General features: G+C 46.4%; 1 protein-coding gene across 1 annotated transcript in view; it reads right to left on the reverse strand.

The window, feature by feature from the left end:
- KSR2 (kinase suppressor of ras 2) overlaps positions 1-26,273 on the reverse strand; it is a 427,363-nt gene that overhangs the window by 325,913 nt on the left and 75,177 nt on the right. The window contains exons 2-3 of the mRNA XM_047088271.1: positions 12,494-12,634; positions 8,158-8,308 (exon numbers count right to left, since the gene is read on the reverse strand). Coding sequence (XP_046944227.1) covers positions 8,158-8,308; positions 12,494-12,634 — 292 coding nt within the window. The remainder of the gene's footprint in view (positions 1-8,157; positions 8,309-12,493; positions 12,635-26,273) is intronic.

Raw genomic sequence — 26,273 nt, forward strand, 5'->3', positions numbered from 1 at the left:
TGGCAGCCCAAAGGCCAAGAAGAATAAGGGCAAAGAGGAAACAAGGGAGAGAAAATGCACAGCATCTGTATTCTGATATCTGAGCCTTGTCCCTTCCAGGCCCTTCTTTGATACGCAGCTGTGTGTGTGACCCAGAGAGGAAAGGAGGGAGCCTGTTGTCTTCAGGCCTGAGGTCTCCGGTCTGGGGCTGGAGGGGGCAGGGGGAGCAAAGGGCAGGAACACACTCTTCCAGAAACAAATCAATTTCACCCTAGGACCTTACCTCTGTGGCGACCATGATGGAGAAAATGGGGCTGTGTGCCATGGAAAAATTGCTTGGGCTTGTCTGTTTAATGTTTTTGGCCAGGGGAAGGTGGGTCACCTCTAGAGAGCAATCAAGTCAAACAGAGGGGGTAAACAGGTTCTAAAGAAGCAGCAATGTTGAGGGAGACAGTGGCTCAGAGGGAAGGGAAATCAGAGAAACAAAGAATTAGAGAAAACCGAAGGCCAGGGGCCCTTTGGAGAAAAAAAGAGAGAAGGATGGAAAGAAGGTCGAGGGAAACGAGCTGGAGGCAGAAAAAGGCCAGAGGACCCTGGTGATGGTGGTGGGGATGGGGATAGGGATGGGGATGGGGATGGGGACAGCGGTCATGTTGGTGGAAATGCAGTACAGGTAGAAGTGATGGCAGTCGCAGGGCGGGGGCAGGGGTGATGGTATGACAATGACAGTAACGGTAACAGTAAGACTTACCATGTATCGAATCCAAGCCAGGCCCTGCGCTTTGCCCGTATCGCCTCATGCAATCCTACCAACGACCCATGGGGGAAAATGCTCATCATGTTTATCCTCATACCGAGAAAACTAAGCTCCGAACCGTGGGATGCCATACTCAAAATCGTACAGCTAATAGGGGGCTGACCCAGAATGTAGCAGAACCCGGGTTCGTCTGATTCCAGACTCCATTCTGCCGGCAGACACTGGACTGAGAAGGGGAAGCAGAAAGGAAAACGGAAGAGGAAGGAGGCTTGCCCTCATCATGCTATTTCATAGGACAACCTGTCCCCTTCCTGTTCCTGGAGGGCACGGCCACCCCCCCCCCCCCGACACTGTTCCACTTTTTCTTTCCCCCGCAGCACTCATCCAAACGTACTTGATAATGTACTTCTTATTACGATTATAATGTGCCATCTGTCTCCCCCCCCCCAATGGCATGTAAACCCCTTGAGGACAGACACGAAGTGTGCACTGTCAGAGATCAGAACAGTGCCTGACATATTGCAGGCATTCAATACGTTTTGAATGGATTTATGAATGGTTTTTTTGGTTTCAGGCCACATCTGATATGACAAGAAAAGATTAAGGCATTATGGCTTTGGGGTCCCCTGAACCTGTTGAAAGAACAATTGGGAATTCTTCGGTTTCAGGCTCAGGCTGATCTAACACGCTCACAGATGGGAGGAAGGGGTAGTTTTTTCCTAACTTGGAGGCTTCTTGGACACTGGGAAATAAAGAAACCCCCAACACCCAAGGAGGAAACTAAGATTAGAGTCCCAAGTCTAAAATAAAAGATGCTCGATCCTCTAAGAGAGAGACAGGCCAAGATTATACACTTTGCCAGGCATAAAGCTTCCCGCTCTCCATAGGATTCCACGACTTTCTCAATACGACCTGTATTCCTTCAGTCGTTTAACAAACACGCATTGAATCACCACTACCCACCAGAACGTAAGATATCTGACTCCACCACTGTGAAGGGCCCCAGTCCTCTGGCTGAGAGCTGGGGCCACCAAGGCCAATAAATACGGTATGACGCTTAAGTCTAAAAGTCTGGTGAGAAAGACACTAGCTTGTTCCCTAGCTTGGGACAACATTTTTGGTTAAAGTGAAGGGCAGGGAATGGTGGAACCACACAGCTCCTGAGATCATTAGAAGTTTCTAAGGAATGATGATTGTCTCTGAGAGAATATTTAAAAGCCCTGGTCGAGGATGGCTCACTGCTTCCCCCTGGTGGAGAGCGGTAGCAAGCACATCAAGCAGTTCCTGGATCTTTCCTCCACCTGGGCAATCTGAGCCGGGAGCAAGGCTCAGATTTGATACACCCATTCAAAGGGTGAGGCTTTGAGGCAGGAGTCAGGTCTGAGGAGGGATTAACTGGGAGAACAAAGAGAAAGGGGATTCCAGGTAGTGGTGCCTGTGCCAAGGTGTGAAATCCGTGCATGACCTGGGAAACGCTAAGTAACCAGTAGACTTGTCCAATACATTTAAGGCTTGAGGGGGAAATGGGAATGGTGGGGCTCCAAACAGAAGCCAAGTCCGGAGCTACTTTGCAAACCGTGCAAAAGACCATGCACTTTAAGCCACTGGTGATCTGCATGGGTTTCAGGTAGCAATTCAGAAATATTTACTAAGTCCCTACAGATATTGACGTCTGGCCGGGAGTAAAATGGTTCGCAAGAAGAGGTATGATCCCTGACCTGTGGAGGGGGAGACAGGCATCCCCGGACACCCTGGTTGAGCCTCCAACTTGAGCTCAGGTCATGATCTCACAGCTCCTGAGTTCAAGCCCCACATCGGGCTCGCTGCTGTCAGCCTGTCAACACAGAGCCCACTACTTGTGCTCTCTCAAAAATAAACAAACATTTTTTTAATTAAAAAAAAAACCGGGGCACCTGGGTGGCTCAGTGGGTTAAGTGTCCGACTTCGGCTCGGGTCACGATCTCGCGGTTCGTGGGTTCAAGCCCCGCGTTGGGCTCTGTGCTGACAGCTTGGAGTCTGGAACCAGCTTCGGATTCTGTGTCTCCCTCTCTCTCTCTGTCCTGCCCCCACTTGTGCTCTGCCTCTCTCTCTCAAAAATAAAATTATAGGGGCGCCTGGGTGGCGCAGTCAGTTAAGCGTCCGACTTCAGCCAGGTCACGATCTCGCGGTCCGGGAGTTCGAGCCCCGCGTCAGGCTCTGGGCTGATGGCTCGGAGCCTGGAGCCTGTTTCCGATTCTGTGTCTCCCTCTCTCTCTGCCCCTCCCCGTTCATGCTCTGTCTCTCTCTGTCCCAAAAATAAATAAAAAAAAAAAAGTTGAAAAAAAAAATTTTTTAAAAATAAATAAAATAAAATTAGAAAAATTAGAAAATTTAAAAAACTCACTCCCCCCAAAAGGCTGAAATTTAAATTAAAATGTGACAAATGTCCCTGCTGTGTACAGGAAGAGGAGGAATAAAGTATGACATTAAGGGAACTTGGAGTTGCGTGTGTAGACAAGACAGAGTGAGGGGTCCCCAGAGAAGACGAGATACAGCTTTCTTAACATCAGAGAAGCCAGGTTAGGACCCCAGCCATTTTGTGATCGACGCCTGACAGGCACCTCTTCGCACAAGCACTTTTCTTGCAGAACCCCCTGCGATACATAAAGATTGCAGAAAAACATACCTCAGTAGTTAATGACTTTAAGGGAACGAAAGAATGTAAAAAACAAACAGCCACCACCAAGCTGCGACAGAGTCCAGCCGCTGCAGAGACAATAAATCAGTGGTAGAACTCCCAGTGCTGTTTCGAAAGTAAACACTGACCTAATGCCCACTCTTGTGTTGTTTTTGCAGGATTCCAGTCCCTGTGAGCACGCAGACATGGAACTCGCTGGAGCCAGAGTACGGAGGAGGCCGACCCTGGCCGGCCCCGTGACTCCCATCAACCAGGAGCTGGACTCTGTCTTTCGCCCCAATTCTAGACCGAAATGTCCTTTGCCAAGCTCCTCCGTGAATACGCACGCGCCCGCGGCTCCAAACTCCCCCGGTTTCGTTGTTGGGAGAGGCGATGCTCCCAGGGCTCCCCTTACTTGTAACAAGTAATAAAGAGTTCTTTGGGTTGTATTCAATGTGACGCACCCCATGCGGTACTGAGTGGAGCTGCCCCTCATGCTGACCTGTGTGCTAAGCGCCACAGGGTTTGGGCAAACGCGCAGCACCTGGCCACTGCCGTCAAGGCCCCCAGTGGCCGTAAGGCTGGCATCAGAGGCAGGACCCGTAGATGGAATCTGAACCGCCTGGGAAAGACTTGGTAGAGGCATGGAGGGTGAAGGGGAACTGAACCGGCCACCCCAAAGCATGTCTCTTCGGCATAAGGGTTATTTTAGGCTGATCGTCTTTTTTTTTTTTTAAAATTTTTTTTTTTCAACGTTTATTTATTTTTGGGACAGAGAGAGACAGAGCATGAATGGGGGAGGGGCAGAGAGAGAGGGAGACACAGAATCGGAAACAGGCTCCAGGCTCTGAGCCATCAGCCCAGAGCCCGACGCGGGGCTCGAACTCACGGACCGCGAGATCGTGACCTGGCCGAAGTCGGACGCTCAACCGACTGCGCCACCCAGGCGCCCCTGATCGTCTTTTTTAATCGTTAATGTTTTCTATTTATTTTTGAGACAGAGACAGAACACGAGGGGAGGCAGGGGAGAGAGAGGGAGACACAGAATCGGAAGCAGGCTCCGGGCTCCGAGCTGTCAGCACAGAGCCTGATGCAGGGGTCGAATTCATGAACTGTGAGATCATGACCTGAGCCAAAGTCGGACACTTACTGAGCCACCCAGGCGCCCCTAGGCTGGTTATTTTTTTTTTTTAATTTTTTTTTCAACGTTTATTTATTTTTTGGGGGACAGAGAGAGACAGAGCATGAACGGGGGAGGGGCAGAGAGAGAGGGAGACACAGAATCGGAAACAGGCTCTAGGCTCCGAGCCATCAGCCCAGAGCCCGACGCGGGGCTCGAACTCACGGACCGCGAGATCGTGACCTGGCTGAAGTCGGACGCTTAACCGACTGCGCCACCCAGGCGCCCCTAGGCTGGTTATTTTTAAGAAACAGCAGACACAGGTGAAGCTCTGAAAACGGATTAGAAGTCACGCTTTTATAAAAGACGTTGACATTTACAAGAGAAACCTCCACACGTCAGCATCAGAAACGTGACTCTAAATCTCTACAAACTCCTATCAGTGGAGACGGCAGAGACTTCTTTCGCACAACCACCTTACCCTTGTTAATTGTGCTTTTCCTGGTCACGTCCCATAACCGCCTCCCACACCCCCATCTAACACCCTCTTTTGTCTTTAGCTAGAGACAGGCCACTCTGACGAGCTACTCAGTTTTCCTGGGCTCTTCCATGTATATAGAACTTGTTTGTTTTTCTCCTGTTAATCTGTCTTATATTATAGAGGCCCTCCCAGCCCAGTACCAAGAAGGGTAGGGGGAAAATTTTTTCTTCCCCACAAGGATCAAAGAGATCAGTGTTTCCCAAACTATGGCTCACAACCCGTAAGTGAGGTGTGACATAAAAGTGGCAGTCATTACCAGTATTTGGTAAGTGACACAGAATAAAAAAGCAAAGAATATTAAATAGTGTGCATGGTAAGAATGAGTTTGATGGTAATTCCTTATCCCATGAGACTCATTTCAGTTACGTACCTGTGTGGGTACATTGTGTATATGTGTGTACAATGTAAATCTGATTCATTTCTGTGTATCTTTATTATTATTATTATTATTTTAATTTTTTTAATGTTTATTTATTTTTGCCAGAGAGAGAGAGACAGAGCATGAGCGGGGGAGGGGCAGAGAGAGAGAGGGAGACACAGAATTCGAAGCAGCTCCCGGCTCTGAGCTGTCAGCACAGAGCCTGAGGCGGGGCTCGAACTCACAGACTGTGAGATCATGACCTGAGCCGAAGTCGGACGCTCAACCGACTGAGCCACCCAGGCGCCCCTCATTTCTGTGCATCTAGATCAAAACTGAAAAACAGCAGATTAGAGGCCCTCTCAAGGTTTCACCCAGCCCAGGATGTCACAAAGGCTGAGTGTTCAACCCACGGAGGGCAGCTCCACTTACAAGGGCTTCTCCAAACTCAGTAGCACAACTCTGTGAGAAGATGCAAACTGAACTCTGAAAAGCAATTAAGAACCTAACCTCAGTCCTCACTCTCCTGCATTGTAGGGGGCAAGGAGGAAGGACAGGGGAGGGGCATAAATTGAGACGAACTTTCTGGAAAGCTACGTGGCAATGTTCACCAGACTATCTGGAGGCATTTTTGTTTGTCATGACCGGGACTGGGGGAAGAGAGGGTGTTCCTGGTATCTAGCAGGTAGAGGCAAGGGATGCTACCATATCCTTCAATGACAGGACAGCCCCCAACTCAGGGTCCCTTTGATTGTAGCTGGGATAAGGATCTGCTAGGAAGAAAGAATACAAAAGGGCATGCATGGGGATCTGAACCAATAACCTGTGTCATATATGTTCTCTTTCCTTCACTGCTGTATTCCAGCCCTGCTGGAACAGAATACAGTAGTCAGTAAATACTTGTTGAATGCTCCACGTTGAATCCCGCAAAGGCATCTGTGAATAAGCACCTGCCTGACTGCCCCAGACTAAAGTTCTACAGTGACACCTTGTGGCCGAAACGGAAACAAGCAGGCAGACGGGCCAATAACCCTTTGGCTGGTGTTTGCCCAGCTGACGCCTTAGGACTGCAAAGGCCCCAGAATCTGTGGGGAAATCATGAGGTTAGGGAGAAGCAGGAGGCCTCAAGAGGATGATATCTGATGTCCCGCTAATGAAGGCAAACAGGGGTCTGAGCAATTAATGGGAAAGATCAAAGAAAGAGGATGTTAAGAAGGAAAAAAACACGCCCAAAATTGAGTCATTCTCCCAAGATAGCAAACCCGGACTTAATTAGTTTTAACCTCTCCTGAAAAATCTTCCTTTTTGTTTTGTTAAGAACTCTGTTGTCCCTCCCTCCTGCCTATAAAAACCTTCCATTTTGTACAACTTCTCTACTTGCTGGAAAGGATGCCGCCTGATTCGCAACTGATCTCCAGTTGAATTTTATTTCTTAACAATTTGGACCCCAAACTGATGAAACAAGTCACAGAAGTTATTTCATGAGGTGAAAAAAAAAAAAAAACAGGTTTCAAAATGTGCATGGATAATCCTAATTCTATTGTTTAAAAATAGTTATGTGGGGGTGCCTGGGTGGCGCAGCCGGTTAAGCGTCCGACTTCAGCCAGGTCACGATCTCGCGGTCCGTGAGTTCGAGCCCCGCGTCAGGCTCTGGGCTGATGGCTCAGAGCCTGGAGCCTGTTTCCGATTCTGTGTCTCCCTCTCTCTCTGCCCCTCCCCCGTTCATGCTCTGTCTCTCTCTGTCCCAAAAATAAATAAACGTTGAAAAAAAAATTAAAAAAAAAATAGTTATGTGGGGCGCCTGGGTGGCTCAGTTGGTTAAGCGTCCAACTTCGGCTCGGGTCATGATCTCACGGCTCGTGAGTTGGAGCCCTGCATCGGGCTCTGTGCTGACAGCTCAGAGCCTGGATCCCGCTTCGTTTTCTGTGTCCCTCTCTCGCTGTGCCCTTCCCTCACTCATGCTCTGTTTCTCTTTCTCTCAAAAATAAATAAAGCATTAAAAAAATTTTTTTAAATAGTTATGTGGGGCATCTGGGTGGCTCAGTCGGTTGAGAGTCCAACTTCGGCTCAGATCATGATCTCACGGATCGTGAGTTCGAGCCCCACACCAGGCTCTGTCCTGACAGCTCAGAGCCTGGAGCCTGCTTCCGATTCTGTGTCTCCCCCTCTCTCTCTGCCCCTCCCATGCTCATGCTCTGTCTCTCTCTGTCTCTTAAAAATAAATAAACATTAAAAAAATTTTTTAAATAGTTATGCACATACCCACTTGTCTGTAACGATTACACCAAAACACTTACCAAAATGACAACAGTAAGTTCCCTAGGGGGTAGAGCTTGGGCAGTCATTTTCTTTTGATCTATTTTCTGTTTTGTTTTACAATGAATGTATATGGTTTAGGTAAAAAAAATAATAATAACAAGATAAGAAGTTAGATGGATACAGACACAAATACAAAGGCATTTAAGAACGTCTCTGGTAAAAAGACCCTGATCACTTATGCACAACCTGTATTTCCACATCTGGGCCCTTATTATCCAGATCCAAATGCTCTCTGACCTCAGCTCTTCCTTGAGCAAGAGCTTCCAAGAGTTGACCCCACCACTGCTCCTCTCTCCTCTGCTCATGAGTGGAATTTACCATCCAAAGCTGACTCCGTCTCATCCTGGCCTGCAGAGTGGGCACAGAAATCTGGAGGAACCGAGGCAGATGTGCTGGGGAGGGGTCTCCATCCCCAAGGCCCGCTCACCTGACATGTGGACGTTGCGGAGGCAGGAGAGGGAGGCATTGAGGCGGGCACACTCCTCCCGGTTGGCTCCGTATTTCTCCACGGTCTCACACACCTGCTCATCTGTCATCTCCAAGAGGTCCTCCAGACTCAGCTGGCCAGGGGTGATTTCCTGCAGGAGGGAAGTAAGGAGCTCGGTGAACGTGAAGGGACCTCAAGCACCCAGAGGGAAGGAAAGTGGGCTGAGCCTCCGTGCTGCCCTCTAGTGGTACCCAGCGGAACACCCGGCCCTGTGCGGAAGGTTGGGTCTCTGACTCCTGAGTCCAACAGACCTCCGTTTGAGGTTTGAATCTCAGCTTTGCCACTCATTGCCTCAGGCAAGTCACTTACCCTCTCTGAACCTCACTTTACTCACCTGTACAATGGGTGTCTTAAGTGCTTGTACTTTGTAAGGTAGCGCCTATCTTTAGCACATAGCTAGCGCTCCATAGATGGTGATAGTTAATTATCTGTCCCCCTCGGTAGCTTCTTTATGGGCAGGGCTCCACTTTCCTTGTCTTTGGATGGTCCTCTGTGTCTCCTGTTCAGCTTGGCTTGTCCCCAGTGCAGGGCAAACTTGGAGCAGAGCAAACTGGATAGCCCAAGTCTCTTGGTGGCTGTCCTCCCCAGCCACCCATTTGAGATTCCAGACTGGGGCTTTAGGAACCCTAAGGGGCAGTAATCTGGAACACTGTGGGTATGTGCTGGAAATGAAACTGGACTGGTGACTGAGCCCCCCAGGGCATGGGTCTATATTCTAAGACAAAATGGTAAGGCTGGGGTATAGCACGGGGTGGGGACAGGGACACCTCTGGAGAGATCAGCTGGGAACAGAACCAGTAGGATTGCCAGCTATAAATGTCTTGGGCAGGTGTCCCTTCCCACACCCCCTTTCCCAAAATGATGTGTCCCTGGACACCATAATATAGATAGATATACCTTTAAATTTGTCAAACTTCGATACTTATGCATCTTCATGCATTTATGCATATTTATGCATTGACATCTATACATGTGTATCAAATGGAGAGCCTTCGTTTTATAGCAGTTAATGGTATGCAATGTTTTTACATATATTATTATTTAAATAAGAATTTTAAATACCTAAAGACGGAGACTCTAGGACAACATTGTGGATTACTTCTGCCCTCTTGTGGCCATACCTGTGTATTACAACAAAATCGGACACCTACCCCACCCCCCCGCCCCCCCCCACCCCCACACACACATCCCCAATGCACACACATAAACTGGCAGCCAGAAGGGGGAAAACCGCATTAGTAAAAAAAAATCTACCCCCCCCCAACAAAACAGAGGCAGGGCAAAAGCCACGAAGCCCAATCAGTGCCCTTCCAGCGCACTAGGTCAGGGAGCAGGAGAGAACGGTAATTGGGGTTTCTCATATAGGGACGCAGTGCACATAAACCCCACCTTAAGAAAAGTGATAGTCCAGGATCTGAAGGTACAAAATGAGTCATATTTAGAAGAACTCATTCACAACATTAAAGAATTCTCCTCTTCGCTGCAGGACTCACTTGTGCACTGTAATCCCATAATTTACCCCCCAAATATCCGATTTTCACTGAAAAGTTGGGGCCACAGAAAAAAATCACAGAAGTAATAATGACATCAAAAATGGACAAAGCCTTAACAACCCAGACTAAAAGCGAAGATGCACGTCTGTTTGATAAAAGAAGAATAAATGAAAATGAAGTGGATGGAGCACTGTTTTAAGTGCTTTTCCTGGATTTTCTTTTGTCACAAAGACCACATAAAGTAAGTACTTTTATCATCACCATTAGTCCGTAATTAGGATGCTAAGATTCAGAGAGGTTAGTCCACTTGCCCAGGGTCACACAGGAAGAAAGGAACTCAGGCAGTTGCTTGGGAGCCTTTTCCGTACTGCTGGTTCCTCCTCAGAAAGGGGACCTGGGGGGGGGGGGGAGGGGGGGACTCACACAGGAGCTGCAGTCAGAGGGCTGGAAGCCCAGCTCCCTCCCTATCCCCCGGTTAGTGGCCTTGGACCCAGGACAGGAACAGACTACTGTAGGAGCCAGGGCTGGGGCACCTGCAGGCCAGGTAAATGTACATGAGCAAAACTGCTAACTAGCAGGGAGGGACCTGTAAGATCCACGGGGCAGCAGAATTCAGCTCATTGCCACCAGACGGGAATTTAGGTCGGTGTGTTCAGCAATTCGGATTTTTTCAGGAGAAGTCAGGGATCTGGGTTTTTTAATGCAAACTCTTATCTGTTAAATATTAGCTCAAAAAAAAAATTTGAGAATGCTGTATCAAAGAAAAAAATGTCTGTGTATCGCATACAGCTTAGGGGCCACCAGTTTTCAACCCCTGGCCTAGAAGACTGTGTTTCTGTATTGATCCCACTTGATAAATACATGGTCCCAAAAGCCTCCCAGAAGTGAACTGGCTCGTGCAAGTAAGATGCACTATCTGGGGGTGCCTGGCGGGGAGTCAGTCGGTTAAGCGCCTGACTCTTGGTTTCGCTGGCGTCATGATCTCGCGGCTTCATGGGTTCAAGCCCCGCCTCCGGCTCTGAGGACAGCATAGAGCCTGCTTGAGATTCTCCTTCTCTCCCTCTCTCACCCACCGCCCCCACTCGTGCTTTGTCTCTCTCAAAATAAATGAATAAACTTAAAATAAAATAAGATGTTCTGCCTGTAGTTATATATGACCTTTCATTTTAAGAATATTCACATGAAACCTCCATCCTGGGAATGAAATAACATAGAATCAAACACCATCAAGTGCGCATGCGTGAAATGGGGGGCAGGGATGGGGCAATGTGCGGGTCCTCTGTCTAGCTCAGGACCCGGTGGGTTCAGGCGAGCTGTCACAGAGGTCAAGGTCTGGAAAAAACAAGGGCCGTTTCAAGCAAGAAGTGTGCACTAAGAGAAATGGCATTTGGTCCTGCGGGGGCGGGAGGGGGGCTCTCCTTTTTATTCATGTTTATTCATTTTTTTTAAAGTTTTTTTTTTTAACGTTTATTTATTTTTGAGACAGAGAGAGACAGAGCATGAACGGGGGAGGGTCAGAGAGAGGGAGACACAGAATCGGAAACAGGCTCCAGGCTCTGAGCTGTCAGCCCAGAGCCCGACGCGGGGCTCGAACTCACGGACCGCGAGATCATGACCTGAGCCGAAGTAGGCCGCCCAACCGACTGAGCCACCCAGGCGCCCCCATGTTTATTCATTTTTGAGAGGGGGAGGGGCAGAGAGAGGGGGACAGAGGATCTGAAGCCAGCTCTGAGCTGACAGCAGTCAGCTTCCCAAACTTCCCAAGTTAGAAGCTTAACTGACTGAGCCACCCAGGGGCCCCCAGCACCCTCGCTCCTACCCAGCTCAGAGAGTCCCAGGCCAGAGGAAGAGGGAGAGAAATCACAGTGCCTCCCACATGCTCCAGAGTCCTCCCCAAGCTTCCAGACCCATCCACCCACTAGCAAGGGAAGCCGCTTCGTCTCTGAGCCTCAGATTCCAGATCCGCACGATGGGGATAACTGTCCCCACCTCAAAAGGTCATTGTGAGGGTCTGAACAGCCTCAACAGTTGAGGTCCTGGGTGTAAAACCCTTAGGACAATGCCTGGCCCCATGTGTTCAACGCATGTAAGTGGGTTTCACTGGGACGGGCTGGACTGGCTACTGGAAACAGCCGTGACCTGGGATCCAAGAGGGTAGGACAAAATCTCACCATCCTTGAGATTTTCAGGACGTGGTCCACTCCTATTACTATCAAAGTTTTCAACAATAATAACAAGCTGATACTTGCTGAATGCTACTAGGTGCCAGAGAGTGAATGTAACATTTTAGATGGATCATCTCATTTTGTCATACGAGCTACTTCAGAAGAGGAGACCATCATTACCCCACTTAACAGATGAGAAAAGTAAGGCCCTCAGTCTGGGGTGCCCAATATGGTGGCCACTGGCCACACTAATGACACACGCACTTAATCACAATTCAAGTGTTCAAGAGCAAACACGTGGCCGTGGCTACCGTATCGGACAGCACAGGTACAAAACATTTCCACCACAGCAGAAGTTTCTTCTGGGCAGCACTGGTCTAAGAGGTAACGTGATTTGGCCACGGTGACTGAGCTAATGAGTAGCAGGGCTGGAAGAGGACCCAGTTGAACGGAGAACCACACTCTTAACCATCTGGACAGCATCAAAGATCCTCTGTGCCTTCACCCAACGCATATTTATGGAGGGCCTACCGTGTGCCAGGCACAGGCAAAAACCATCTCTCCGAGGGACAGCATCAGCCGGTAAGGGGCAGGGGGCAGGGGACGGTCTCTAGTCACCTCTAGGACTTCCTTGCGCACATCCACGATCCGGAACCAGTGCCGGAGCTGGGGGAAGCCGTCCAGCTCGGCGTTGCGTTCCTGCAGGGCCACCTTCTTCTTGCAGGACAGCTGTCGGCTGAAGTATTTCACCAGTTTGCTCTGGGGAGACACGGAGGAGAACAGAGGACACATCTCAGAGACACCACTATAGGAGAACAAGCAAGAACCTCCCCATTGCCTTCACCCTGCCCGAAAACCATCCAACTCCCATTCTATTTTTTTTTTTTAGTTTATTTACTTTGACAGACAGAGAAAGAGAGCAAGCAGGGGGAAGGGCAGAAAAAGACAGAGACAGAGACAGAGAGAATCCCAAGCAGGCTCCACACTGTCAGCACATAGTCCTACGTGGGGCTCGAACTCACCAACCGCGAGATCATGACCTGAGTCGAAATCAAGAGTCAGTTGCTTGACCCACTGAGCCACCCACGCGCTGCTCCCCTGCAACTCCTATTTTAAAGACTGGTGTCACAGCAGTGAGGAGGGACACACACTGGTAGCACTTTATTGAGGGGAGCCTTTTGGCTGCAATCTTCCACATTTCCACTGCACAAGTCCTTGGACCCAACAATTCCACTTCTAAGAACTCACCTAGAGATGCCATCCTGTGCAAAGTGATTGTAAAAAGAGTATTGGATTCGTTTCAGTGTACAACCCAGTGATTCAACAATTCTATGTATTATGCCCTATCATAAGTGGGGAAGGGCAGTGACATCTGTCACCGTACAAAGTGATCCCAATATTATTAACTATATTCCCAATGCTGCATTTTTCATGGGATTAAGAGGTACAAACTTCCAGGTATAAAATAAATAAGCCACGGAGATGAAAAGTACAGCAGAGAAACGTTTCATTTAAACCCTCTTGCACTATGTGAATCTTAATTCACATGCAAATATTCACAAATTCACAAATTCTTTTAGAAATGGATGGACGTGAGCCCATGCTTATAGAGAGATGCCCTGACACAAGAAAGGAAAACTAGTTATATAAAAACTAACAACATTAACAAAAGAAAGGCAATCCACGTGCGCGTGAGCAGAGAACGGTACGGAAGACACGCCCCCGGGTGCTAACCAGCCACAGGAGACTCTGTGGATGGGGTGAGGAAAAGTGGTGAAACGTAAATATATTTTTGCTTGGTTTCACTCATTACCCAAAGCATACTGTCATCTTTATAACTTAAAATATACTTGCAGGCTCCTGGGTGGCTCAGTTAAGCATCCGACTCTTGATTTCGGCTCAAGTCATGATCTCACGGTTGGTGAGGCCCAGCCCAGCAACTCTCAATCCCTCTCTCTCTGCCCCTCCCCTGCACGTGAGCACACGTGCTCGCTCTCTCTCTCTCTCTCTCTCTGTCAAGATAAATAAACATTTAAAAATAAAATAAGTTTAATAAAGATCATTAAATGAAACAAAAATGAAATCCGTAGGTGTGTAAATGCCTTTGGCATTTCAAAGCACTGTCAACCAACATTTATCAGGAAGGCAATCCTGGAATTCTAAGACCACAAAATTTGGAGCGGGGGATGATGGGAGTGGGCATCCGTTGCTTCTGTTCGGCTAGTCTGCGTTCCCCTCTTGCTGAAAAGAGTATTTCAACTTTCTTTGGGGAACCTTCCTTCTTGGGATACCAGTCCATATGGTTCCGGCAAAGCTGGTTTCACCAACCCACTTCACCCGGGTTGCAGGGTGGGCACGTGACCCAGGCCTGGCCACGGCATTTCGATCAAGGATAACGAGTGAGCCAGACTGGGTCCCCCAAGGACCCTCCCCAGCTACCCTTCCCAAGTGCTCAGGAGACAGCCCTCACTTCCCTTTTCAGTTGGGGGTCGGGGAGGGATATCGTCAGAGCAGAAGGTGCCCAGGGCCAGCCCTGCTGCCATATGGGAGAGCCTGCCTGAGACTGAAGCCCATTGGAAGAAACCAGAAAACTCATTTTTCTTCAAGAGTCTTTTATTTATCTTGGGGACAGCGCAAGCTGGGAAGGGGCAGAGAGAAGGGGACAGAGAATCCGAAGCGGGCTCTGCACTGACAGGCTGACCAGCAGCGAGCCTGATGTGGTGCTAGAACTCACAAGATCATGACCTGACCCGAAGTCAGACGCTCAACCGAGTGAGTCACCCAGGTGCCCCCTGAAAGCTCATTTTTAAGTTAATATTAATTTGATTCATCTTACTAATAAAATGAAAGTCGCCTTCTTCTCGATAAGTCTACATTCCATTGCAATAGTGGCACAAAATTACATCAAGCTAATGTATCAATGTTCCAATTCTCATTTGAAATCTCAATCTAGAGTTTTGGGAGTTTTTTAAGTTTATTTACTTTGAAAGAGAGTGTGTGCACAACAGGGGAGGGACAGAGAGAGAGCGGGGTGGGGGGGGGTGGAAAATCCCAAGCAGGCTCCACACTGTCAGCACAGAGTTCAAGGTGGGGCTTAATCTCACGAACCATCAGATCATGACCTGAGCCAAAATCAAGAGTCGGACATTTAACTGACTGAGCCATTCAGATCCCTCTCAATCTAAAGCTTTAGAATCAAAAATGCCAAAAAGAATGTTTTTTCTCTAACTTACTTCTGAATGAATAGGGTCTGATCTATCAGTACATCAGAGCAAGGCTTTCGACTAAGATGTCTACAGAACTCTCCCGTCTGTCTTTTTATTTTCTGACTTGTTTTAACCATTTTCTTTACACAGGTACAAAAAAACAAAACCAAAAACACTTGAAAGAAATATATTTTGATGTATACACAATCATTCTTTGATTTCCAACACAAAAATTTTCCAGCCCCAGCTATGGAATCAGCCCTCTCTCCAAGGGGGAGCACTGACTGGTTCCTCTAAGTGGGAAATGGTATTTAGAAGCCAAGATTTGGGTGCTTGGTGTGCTTACTGATGTTGGGGTATCATCGTTTCCAATCCCCTCAGTGGACAACCTAGGCAATAGATGTGTGCATGTGAAATGCATCTATGTATATGTCGATGCACAAGCTTATGCCTATATTTATTTTTCCATCTATATGCATCGATAATCAATACCTCCAATCACAATCCAACACCATAGGGGTTATTCTATCCTTTTTTCTTCCCACATCTGTATCGCTTTCTCAGGCAGTGAGAAAAACAATCCTCAGCATTTTTATTTATTTGCTCAATCTGCTGAATTTAACTTCCCAGTGCATTGGACCATTGTCCTGCTTGGATGCTCCCATCCAAGCCTCTGTTCCTGCTGGACTGACTTCTTACTCAAGCATCACTGCCTGTCTTGTGGAGATTTTCACATATGTCTGATTTGTACAAAGTTTTCTTACTTTTTGCCTATTTACCCTAATGAATAGAATTTCCTTTTTTCCTCATCCTTTCCTGAGTTCTGTCACCTCATTTTTGAGATTAAGTTGTTTTTTCAGATCCTGACACGTCAGTGGATTCCCAGATCCTAAACCCAGACATACTCCCATCTCTGCTTTGGTTTATAAAAATTAAATTGATCTAATGTCTGTGTGAAATGTCCAAAATGGTATTTTAAATTTTATTTCACTGAAATTAAAAAATGGAAGCCAGGGGCACCTGGGTGGCTCAGTTGGTTAAGCGTCCGACTTTGGCTCAGCTCATGATCTCATGGTCTGTGAGTTCGAGCCCCGCGTCGGGGAGCTGTCAGCACAGAGCCTGGAGCCTGCTTTGGATTCTGTGTCTCCCTCTCTCTCTCTCTCTCTGCCCCTCCCTGCTTGTGCTCTGTCTCTCAAAAATAAACATTAAAAATTTTTTTTCTAATAAAAAAATGGAAGCCATATAAAATATTTTTCTGCTAAATATAACTGCTATTTTAATAGACCTACACTTTACTTTAAAATGAAATTTTAGGGGTGCCTGGGTGGCTCAGTTGGGGAGTGTCTAACTCTTGATTTCGGCTCAGGTCATGATCCCAGGATGATGCAATTGAGCCCTGTGTCAGGCTCCGTGGTTAGCATGGAGCCTGCTTGGGATTCTCTCTCTGTGTCTCTCCCTCTACCCCTCCCCCACTCACATGCTCACACATGCTCTCTCTCAAAAAACAAAGTAAATAAATAAATACAATTGAAATTTTAGCACCTGAATTGAGATGTGCCAAAAGTGTAAAATCCATACCACATTTCAAAGACTTAGTAGGAAAAAAAATAATGTAAAATATCCCATTAATATTTTTATACTGATTACATGTTTAAATGATAGTATTTTGCATATACCGGATTAAATAAAACACATTATTAAAATGAACTTCATCTGTTTCTTTTTAATGTTTATGTTTGAGAGAGAGAGAGACAGAAAGAGACAAAGCATGAATGGGTGAGGGACAAAGAGAGAGGGAGACACAGAATCTGAAGCAGGCTCAAGGCTCCAAGCTGTCAGCACAGAGCCCGACACGGGGCTCGAACTCATGGACCAAGAGGTCATGACCTGAGCCGAAGTAGAGGCTTAACCTATTGAGCCATCCAGGCTCCCCTCATCTGTTTCTTTGTTAATGTGGCTACTAGGAAATTTAAAATTATACACTCGGCACACATCTGGCACTCTCAATGTATTTCTAAACGACAGTGTTGCTGTAGGGTTTTATACTAAAGAAATAAGTAAGTATATTCATGAAGCTTTGCTCTAAGTTGATAATAGCCATGAAAGATTGGAAACAATCCAACTCTTCAACAATAGGGGATGATGTAAATAAGTTACAATGTGTCTATATGATCGCATATCATTAAAAACAATATATAAAATATGTATAATATTTATAATGTATAAATAATGCATGAATTTTATAAAACTATACATGTACAGATGCATAGAAAAAGACAGGTGACTAAGATTACTAAGATTAATAACAATTATGATTAAGATCAAGATTATTAATAATGAGATTACTAATAAGTATTAAGATCAGTAAAATTATAATTAAGATTAGTAAAGATTATTAACAATGAGATTAATAAATATTAAGATTATTGATTGAGGGGCACCTGGGTGGCTCAGTCAGTTAAGTGTCCAACTTCAGCTCAGGTCACGATCTTGACCAGTTCAGAGTTCAAGCCCCGCATCGGGCTCTGTGCTGACAGCTCAGAGCCTGGAGCCTGCTTCGGATTCTGTGTCTCCCGCTCTCTCTGCCCCTCCCCCACTCACATTCTGTCTGTCTGTCTCTCTCTCAAAAGTACATAAATATTTAAAAAGTTTTTCTAAGATTATTGATAGAGATTTCTATTTGCTTCTCTATAGCAAAATTAGAAAATACAATGTATAGGGGAGCCTGGGTGGCTCAGTCGGTTAAGCAGCCGACTTCGGCTCTGGTCAAGATCTCACAGTTCATGAGTTCGAGCCCCGCATCAGGCTCTGAGCTGTCAGCACAGCTGAGCTGGAGCCTGCTTTGGATTCTGTGTCTCCCTCTCTCTCTGCCCCTTGCCCACCCTTGCTCATGCTCTGTGTTTCTCTCTCTTTCAAAAATAAACATTAACAAAAACACAAAGGAACTGGTGTCCTATGAGACAATGCTAAAAAAAGAAAACACAATGTATATGTATTACCTGCTTATTAATGGAAAAATGTTTAAAATGAGCAATGGTTTTTTTTAGCACCTATGCTGTCTAGTTCCAGCAAGAGGGGGGCAAACCATTGAGAATGCCACAAGAAGGCAATTTGATTTTAGTCTCAGTTTTAATAGTCACTCACTTTGATTCAGGGATTGCACTTCTAGGAATGCACCCTACAGAAATACTTATACACATGCACACATGGGATAATGGCTGGCTTGTTACTGAAGCAGAGTTAGTCATTTTAAAACTTGAAAACAGTGTTTTAAAAAGTACATTGGTGTGCCTGGGTGGCTCGGTTGGTTAAGCGTCCAACTCTTGATCTTGGCTCAGGTCACGATCCCACGATTGTGAGATGGAACCCCACGTCGGGCTCCACATCGACAGCACAGAGCCTGCTTGGGATTCTCTCTCCCTCTCTCTCTCTCTGCCCCTGCCTGGCTTGTGCACGTGCATTCTCTCTCTCTCTAATTAAATAAATAAACATTTTTTAAAAAAGGTACAGGGGTGCCTGGGTGGCTCAGTCAGTTAAATGTCCAACTTCGACTCAGGTCATGATCTCGCGGTTCATGAGTTCGAGCCCCGCGTCGGGCTCTGTGCTGACAGCTCGGACCCTGGAGCCTGCTTGGGATTCTGTGTCTCCTTCTCTCTCTGTCCCTTCCCAGCTTTCTCTCTCTCTCTCTCTCTCTCTCTCTCTCTCTCTCAAAAATAAACATTAAAAAAAACAGAGAGAGAGAAGAAAGAGCACAGCGGATCTCTCAGACCCTGAGATCACGCTTTTACTGGCAGTAAGTGCACCTTGCAGACTCGCTTCCTTTGCACTGATTTGAGGGCTCATTGATAACTGAAAAACCAGAAGAGCACAATATAGAACCAGAGGAGGATGACGCTCCTGTGTCAGTCTTCCATTTTTCATTTCATGCTAGCGCGTTGGAGTAAGAGGCAGTGTCTTACTCCAGGGAAGAGCCAGAACCTTCGGCACCAGAACCAGGCTACCCTGAGCTCCAATCCCTGCTGCACTGCCCACAACCTCACATACGTTTCAAAACTGCTCTAAACCTCGTTTTTTTTCACCTGAAAAATGAAGATTAAAGGGCACCTACTTCACAGGATTGTGGGGAGGGTTAAAAGGGATTTTTCGTGCAAAGTGGCACTGAAGAAGCACTCCGAATCATAGCTGTGGTGCTGGTTTTGTGCTACACAACTCACAAGCATCTTCCACAGTTACCTTGGAGGGGTTATGCCCCAAATTTACTAACTACCACCATCCCCAAAAGCATTTCCAACAAGTTAAAATTAATCTGTTTCAAAGGTATATTCTTTTTTTTAAAGATTTTTTTAATGTTTATTTATTTGAGAGAGAGAGAGAGAGAGAGAGAGAGAGAGAGAGTGGGAAGGGGCAGAGAAGGGCAGGGGACAGGGGTTCCGTGCTGATAGCACAGAGCCCAATGCAGAGCTTGAACCGTGAGATCGTGACCTGAGCTGAAGTCAGATGCTTAACCTAAGCCACCCAGGCACCTTTCAAAATGTATATTCTTTAAAGATCAAATGTATCCTTTCTCCAAAGTTTAAAACGCACAAAGTTATACTGTAAGAAAATGTGCTTTTGGTTGCGTTAAAAAAAAAAAAGTCTTCCTAATTCATCATTTAAGTCTTGATTCTGAAATTCATACGATTTAAGTCCACCCAACTTACAGAAATTGCTTAAAAGTAATACATGCTTACTTTGTTAACAATATCCATAAAGTTGGGATTTTTGCTAACTGGCCTTCCTCAGGCTTTTCTCCTAAATAAAGAGTTTTAGTGTTTATTATTCTATGCCTATATATGCCCGTGTTGGATTTCAAATATGGCAAAAGAAGTAAGAATGTGGCTTCTTGACATAAATAAAAACAATGCTATCTCAACTTCTTTTTTTTAAGTTTATTTATTTATTTTGAGAGAGGGAGAGAGTGCACACACACATGAACAGGGAAGACAGAGACAGAGAGAACCCCAAGCAGGCTCTGCACGGTCAGCACAGAGCCCGACACGGGGCTCGGTATCACAACCCCAAGATCAAGAGTCGTGCGCTCTTCTGAGACAGCCAGATGCCCCAGGTTTCTTACACCTTTAATTAAGCATTCAGTGTCACAGAAGATTGAAAAACCAGACTAAGCCCTGATGTTGAATGGCAGGAGCTGGGGGGGGGGGGGGGCGCATGTCAATACCCTGCTCAAACACCCATTCTTGAATAGCGGCACCTCCCAAGTGTGGGTACCACTGATAACTTGAGGAGTTCCCCAGGCGTGACTTTAAGTAACAATGGATCCCATAGTAAGAGTGTCCGTCTCTATCCAAATCTCTCCTCACCCCTCTGACCATATATCCAGGAAGCAATCTCTACTCGGTGACACTGCATCTCTAACATTTGCTAATCTCTCTTTACAATAGAGAACAGGCAGGACACTGCCTTGGGCAGGTAACTAGTGAGCACAAAGTAATGACACTTTTGTTTTCATTGTGTTTATTTTCTTGACTGCCTTCCATTTAGGGCAAGTGGTACCAGTTTTCCATTATGCTAGTTGCATAATGTTTTATTTTTAAATATATGTATGTTTTTAAAAATTGAGTTGGCTTGGGGTGCCTGGGTGGCTTGGTCAGTTAAGCGTTCGACTCCTGGTTTCGGCTCAGGTCATGATCTCGCGGTTCCTGAGCTTGAGCCCCGCATCCGGCACCACAATGAGCATGGAGCCTGCTTGGGATATTCATTCTCTCTCTCTCTCTCTCTCTCTCTCTCTCTCTCTCTCTCTCTCTCTCTCTCTCAAAATAAATAAACTTAAATTTCTTTTAATAAAAAGTAAAATAAAATTGAGTTAGCTTAAAGTCCATACGAAGATATGGCAAAAAGCACAATGGTGGCATCCAACTGATGAGTTTGGGAAATACTGTTCTATAGAGTAACATTCAAATTCAGACATTATCCGGGGCTCAACTGCAGTCCATTTCTCCTTCCTCACCTCTTTCATTTCCATCCAATTCCCCAACATAGCACCTCAAATGTCGCCTCTCTATGATTTTGCTCAGGCTCCCCCATCTGGAAGTCCTTTCTATGCCTCCCTGTGGAAGATTATACAGATGCCCCAATTCCTCTATGCCTCCTGCCTCCGTACCTTTGCAATGTGCCTCTACAATTAGCTCACACGACAGGCAGAGTCTGCGCCCATAACTCTTCCATCAGTTGGCAACGCTTCTTGCCTCAGCAGGTAGAAAAAGGCGTTGCGTGTTTCTACTTGCTGTCTTAGACCTGCCATCTCCAAGAGAACGCGTCCAGGCTAATCGGTGAACCAGCTGAAGGAGGAGATACTACATAGAGCCAAGTCAAGTCTGCCCGAACATCCCAGACAAAGCCATCTCAGCTCAGGCAACAGTCAACTGTTGTTGCCTGGCTGTTGGCTGTGAGCGAGCGCAGCCAAGATCAGAAGAACCGGGAGTCTGCAGTTGGCCCCCTGAAGCATGGTCAGTGAATGTGTACATTGTATGCAACTAAGGCTTTGTGGTTGTTTGTTACACAGCATTCGTGGGATACACAGCTAACTGAGACACAGCTCCATCCACTCATAGAAATCTGACTTTTTCTCCAGAGTCCATCTCAAATGTCACCTTCTTCAGCAAACCCTTATCAAATCTTCCCTGGCATTTTACTTTTACCTATTCTGTCATAAAATTTATCCCAGTTTTTCTTACATTTTAACCAGTTGATAATGGGGGTACCTGGGCGGCTCAGTCGGTGAAGCATCTAACTCTTAATTTTGGCTCAGGTCATGATCTCACAGTTGTTCTGAGATTGAGCCACACTGAGTGTGGACCCTGTGCGGGATTCTCTCTCTGCCCCTTCCCCATTCATGTGCACGCTCTCTCTCTCTCTCTCTCTCTCTCTCTCTCAAAATAAATTAATAAGCATTAAAAAAAAACTGGTTAATAATGAAAACATTGGATATCTTAAAGGGTGAAGGAGCCCTTTCTAGATCTGGAAGTGTAAATCAAATAAGCATGAGTGTGGAAATAAAAGGCCCATTATTGTGCACTTTCACGTGCCAAGCCCCGGCTGAAGGGCTAACATGCACCCTAGCAGGATATCCACCCGTTCCCAGAAGTGGATGTTGTGAAGATCTACAATTTACAGGTGGAGAAATTAGGCACAGAGAAGTTAAGTCATCTGTTTATAATCGCACAGCTAGTAAGTAGAGAGCTGAGATTCAAACCCAAGTCTGATTCCAAAGCCACAATATTGCAGAAAGGATAACTTTATTTTAACTTTAATTACTTAACAAGCATTTTTTTGTTTAAAAAAAAAAAGCTAGACCATTTCAGGTAAGGCCAATCCAGGCTCCCTTTGCTCACTCAGCTAAGGCTGGCTGTCTTCTCCCTGGAGGTAATGGAGGTAACTACTGAGACTAGTTTGTCCAGCCCTTTTTTATGTACATTTGTGTGTGTGTGTGTGTGTGTGTGTGTGTGTGTGTAACTCTGCAGCAGAACTGGATGTGTAGGGTTGTTTTTTCTTTTTTTTCATGTAAATTGTACCTTATTTTTTGTTCTCAGTAGCAAGCCTCGAGAATCTTTCCCTGTTAGTTCATACAGATCTATCTCATTCTTTTTTAATCTTCTGCATGAAGGATTCCTTTGATAGCAGGGTCAAAAGCCCATGATGGGAGCAGTTCTGTGATGTCTGCTGGGGGCATCTTTGTCGGCTATGACAAAGCATTTTCAGGAATAATAGCCGGGAGAGCAGCCACCATTTACTAAATAGTTGCGGTGAGCCTGGCGCGGTGGGGTAAGTGCTTTGAGTGTGTTTGTTCATTTTTAATCCCATGCAACAATGCTAGCGGTGAGGCTGGGGTTCTGAGCCCATTGTGTGAACAAGAAAACTGAGGTGTCCACAGGTTAAACGACTTACCCAGATCCGCACAACAATTTAAGTAAGGGAGCCACGGCATGATCTAGAGCTCCCTCCCTGAATGAGGATGCTGCACTAGGGGTTGCTCATGGGTCCTTCCCACAGAAGTGGAAATCCACAGTCGGGCATGGACCCTTCACGCATCTCGGGAAGGTCCCCACGTATTGTGGGAGAAGTGAGTTTCTAAATTCCAGTTCCGAGACTTTGGCAGGTCATGTCAGCTCCCTGAGCCCCTACTTTCTCATTGGTAAGATGGACATATTCCTCCCAGGCCTGCCGAGACATCACGTGAGATACTGTCTGTGCAGAAGGCAGGCTGAGCCCTCCCCCAACACAAATACCGTGCCCTAACTCTCTGTCAAAGGAATGTTTGAATTCTGGGAGGTGTTTCCAGAGTCACCCAGAGACCAGACCCACACCTGCCCAGGACCAAGAATCCAGGGGCATCCCTCACTCTGATGCATTAGGAACGAGGCAGAGAGATGGGTTTAGGAAGCAGACGGAGTAGGGAAGAAGGGCAGGGAGGGCAGCCTTCTTGGGTTAACAGGACCAGGGCTTCCCCTTGAGGCAAAGAGGAACAAGAATTCCTTGTCCTTTCAGGACAAGAGCGCAGCTCATCCAAGCAGGGGAAAATCCCAGAAACCCACCCTAAGCGTGAAGCTGGGCTAGGCAGAGAGCGAACAACACTTCCCAAATGGGTACCCTGGGAATCAGCAGCTGCCCCCACCAGGTCCCCAAGATTGGTGGTTAGAGTAACAGCAGCGATCAGCCAACAGGGGTTCTCCCCGAGCCAAATGCTGCGATAAACACTCCTTATGAATTGTCTATTTAATTTTCACGGTGACACGGCCATACAGGTCCAATTGAGGCCCCGTTTAAAGTTGAGAAATGGTTACGTTGCATCTCTGGGTTATCGCAGGTGAGATTTATTTGCTTATTTCTGTGCATGTGTATCTTACAATTTTTCCATAAGCTTGAATTAATTATGTGATAAGTGGCTGCATATCTCATGAAACTCAGACATTTACCAACAAGAGAGACACGGGCATTGTCAGCCATTTCATTAAGTTTTATATTTTTACTGTATTTCTGAAGATTACATGAAATCACGTGTATCAATACTTGATATCTATCTATAGATATAGATATAGATATATGATAGGTAAAATGTCAACCATTTCATTAAATAAGTTTGCATATAAACGTTTATGGGGTGCCTGGGTGGCTTAGTCACTTAAGCGTCTGACTCTGGATTTGGGCTCAGGTCATGATCTCACGGTTCGTGGGACTGAGCCCCATGTCGGGCTCTGTGCTGACACACAGAGCCTGCTTGGGATTCTCTCTCTCTCTGTCTCTCTGCTCCACCCCACTTGCTCCCTCTCTCAAAATAAACATTAAAAAAATTTATACATATAAATTCATATATAGGGGCGCCTGGGTGGCGCAGTCGGTTAAGCGTCCGACTTCAGCCAGGTCACGATCTCGCGGTCCGTGAGTTCAAGCCCCGCGTTGGGCTCTGTGCTGACGGCTCAGAGCCTGGAGCCTGTTTCAGATTCTGTGTCTCCCTCTCTCTGACCCTCCCCCGTTCGTGCTCTGTCTCTCTCTGTCTCAAAAATAAATAAACATTAAAAAAATTTTTTTTTAAATTCATACATATAACTCTGTTATACATGTAATAATTTATACTATGTAGAACTATAGATGTAACTATATAACTACATATAATATATATAGTTACATATCTACTAAGCATTTCATAGACATTATTTCATTGAATCTTTACGAAGTGATATCCCATTTTACAGATGAGGAGACTGAGGGCCATAGAGTTTCTGCAGCTCTCCAAGGTATCAGATGATTTTACATATTAGCTTCCTCCTTCCCCAAGTTCCTGACCATAAGAATCATCTGGAGGTGTCTGTTCAAAAATCAACCTTCCAGACCCATTCCCTAGAAAGTCTGATTCAGTGAATCTGGGGAAGGGCCAAGAATTCATAAAAAACACAAGCATCCCAATGACTCTGAGGGTCAGGCAAGCATGAGAGACATCCATCTACCGTCTGCATTATGTAATGAAAGCAGTTTGTTTCCCTGATACGCTTAAGCATCGGGATCCTTAGGCAATAAAACCAGGGCACAAACTGAGTTCTGGAAGACGGTGCAGCACCCTAGCCATGCAGTTCCCTTCCAGAGCTGTGGGTTCCCGTGAGCAGCAGGCATTTACAGAGCAGCACTGAGGCACACGACCCTGTCCAGGGCCCCGGGGATCCCAGGAGCAGCCTGGACCAATCCAGGCCTGAAGGAGCCCCCAGTGGGGCAGATGAGACAGACGTGCAAACACAAATCCTGAGGAGCCAGAACAGAAGAGCAGCCAGGGTTTAGCCTAGGTACCAAGGATGCAAAACGAAGAGAACAGCAAAACGAAGAGACCAACGTGCCACGATCACAGGATGATAATTATGAGAGCTCTAGGTTTAGTCTAGAAGCAAGGCTTGTCATTCATTCATTTACAGTGTGTGTGTATGTGGTGGTGGTGTTTGTTTTTTTTTTTTAAGGTGCTTTCTAAATACCAAGAGCTAGGGATACAAAATCAATTATACATCCTCCCTGCCCTAAGGCAAGGCTACACCAGCTATTCTAGCTGTGGCCTGAGGACTCCTGCCCCAAGGCCAGCCGCCTGCCGATAAATACAGAAATTGAGAGCATTTAGTTACTTCGATAGCTATTTGACAGAGTGCTTTTATGTCTGTTGAATCTAATATTTTCAAAGTGAGGCTCGTACTTTGTTTGGGTATTTCGGTCCCTTTCATCTTTCCGCTAAGTCATTTTATATTTTACAAAAGCGTTGGCTACAAAGTATCGGGAAAACAAAAATGCTGATTCTTTGCCCCAGAGGGTGTGAGGGGCACTGACCTCCACACTCGGGGGTGGGAGGGGGGCGGTGGGGGTTGGGGAGGGGGGATTTCAGTGGTAAAGCTTCATCCCTCTACGTCAGTAAATAAATTACTTTCCACAATGGTTTCGAGAATTCTCCCTTATAAGAGCACCACAACAATGCTGAAGTAGGTGTTAGATTGTTATTAACATGCTACAGATGGGGAACTGAGGCTCAGAGACATTGGAATCCTGCCGAGATCACACAACTGAAGAAGCACCACGTCAGAATTTAAACTCAGGGTCTGATTACCAGTCATGTGCCTTCTTCACAAGAACTCTGTGTTGAAGCAGTGGGTCTGAACAGCCTAGAGGTC

This window comes from Lynx rufus, unplaced genomic scaffold (assembly GCF_022079265.1).
Source record: "Lynx rufus isolate CCGP_SWC_20201006 ecotype Redwood Valley unplaced genomic scaffold, mLynRuf1.p SCAF_24, whole genome shotgun sequence".
Lineage (NCBI taxonomy): Eukaryota > Metazoa > Chordata > Mammalia > Carnivora > Felidae > Lynx > Lynx rufus.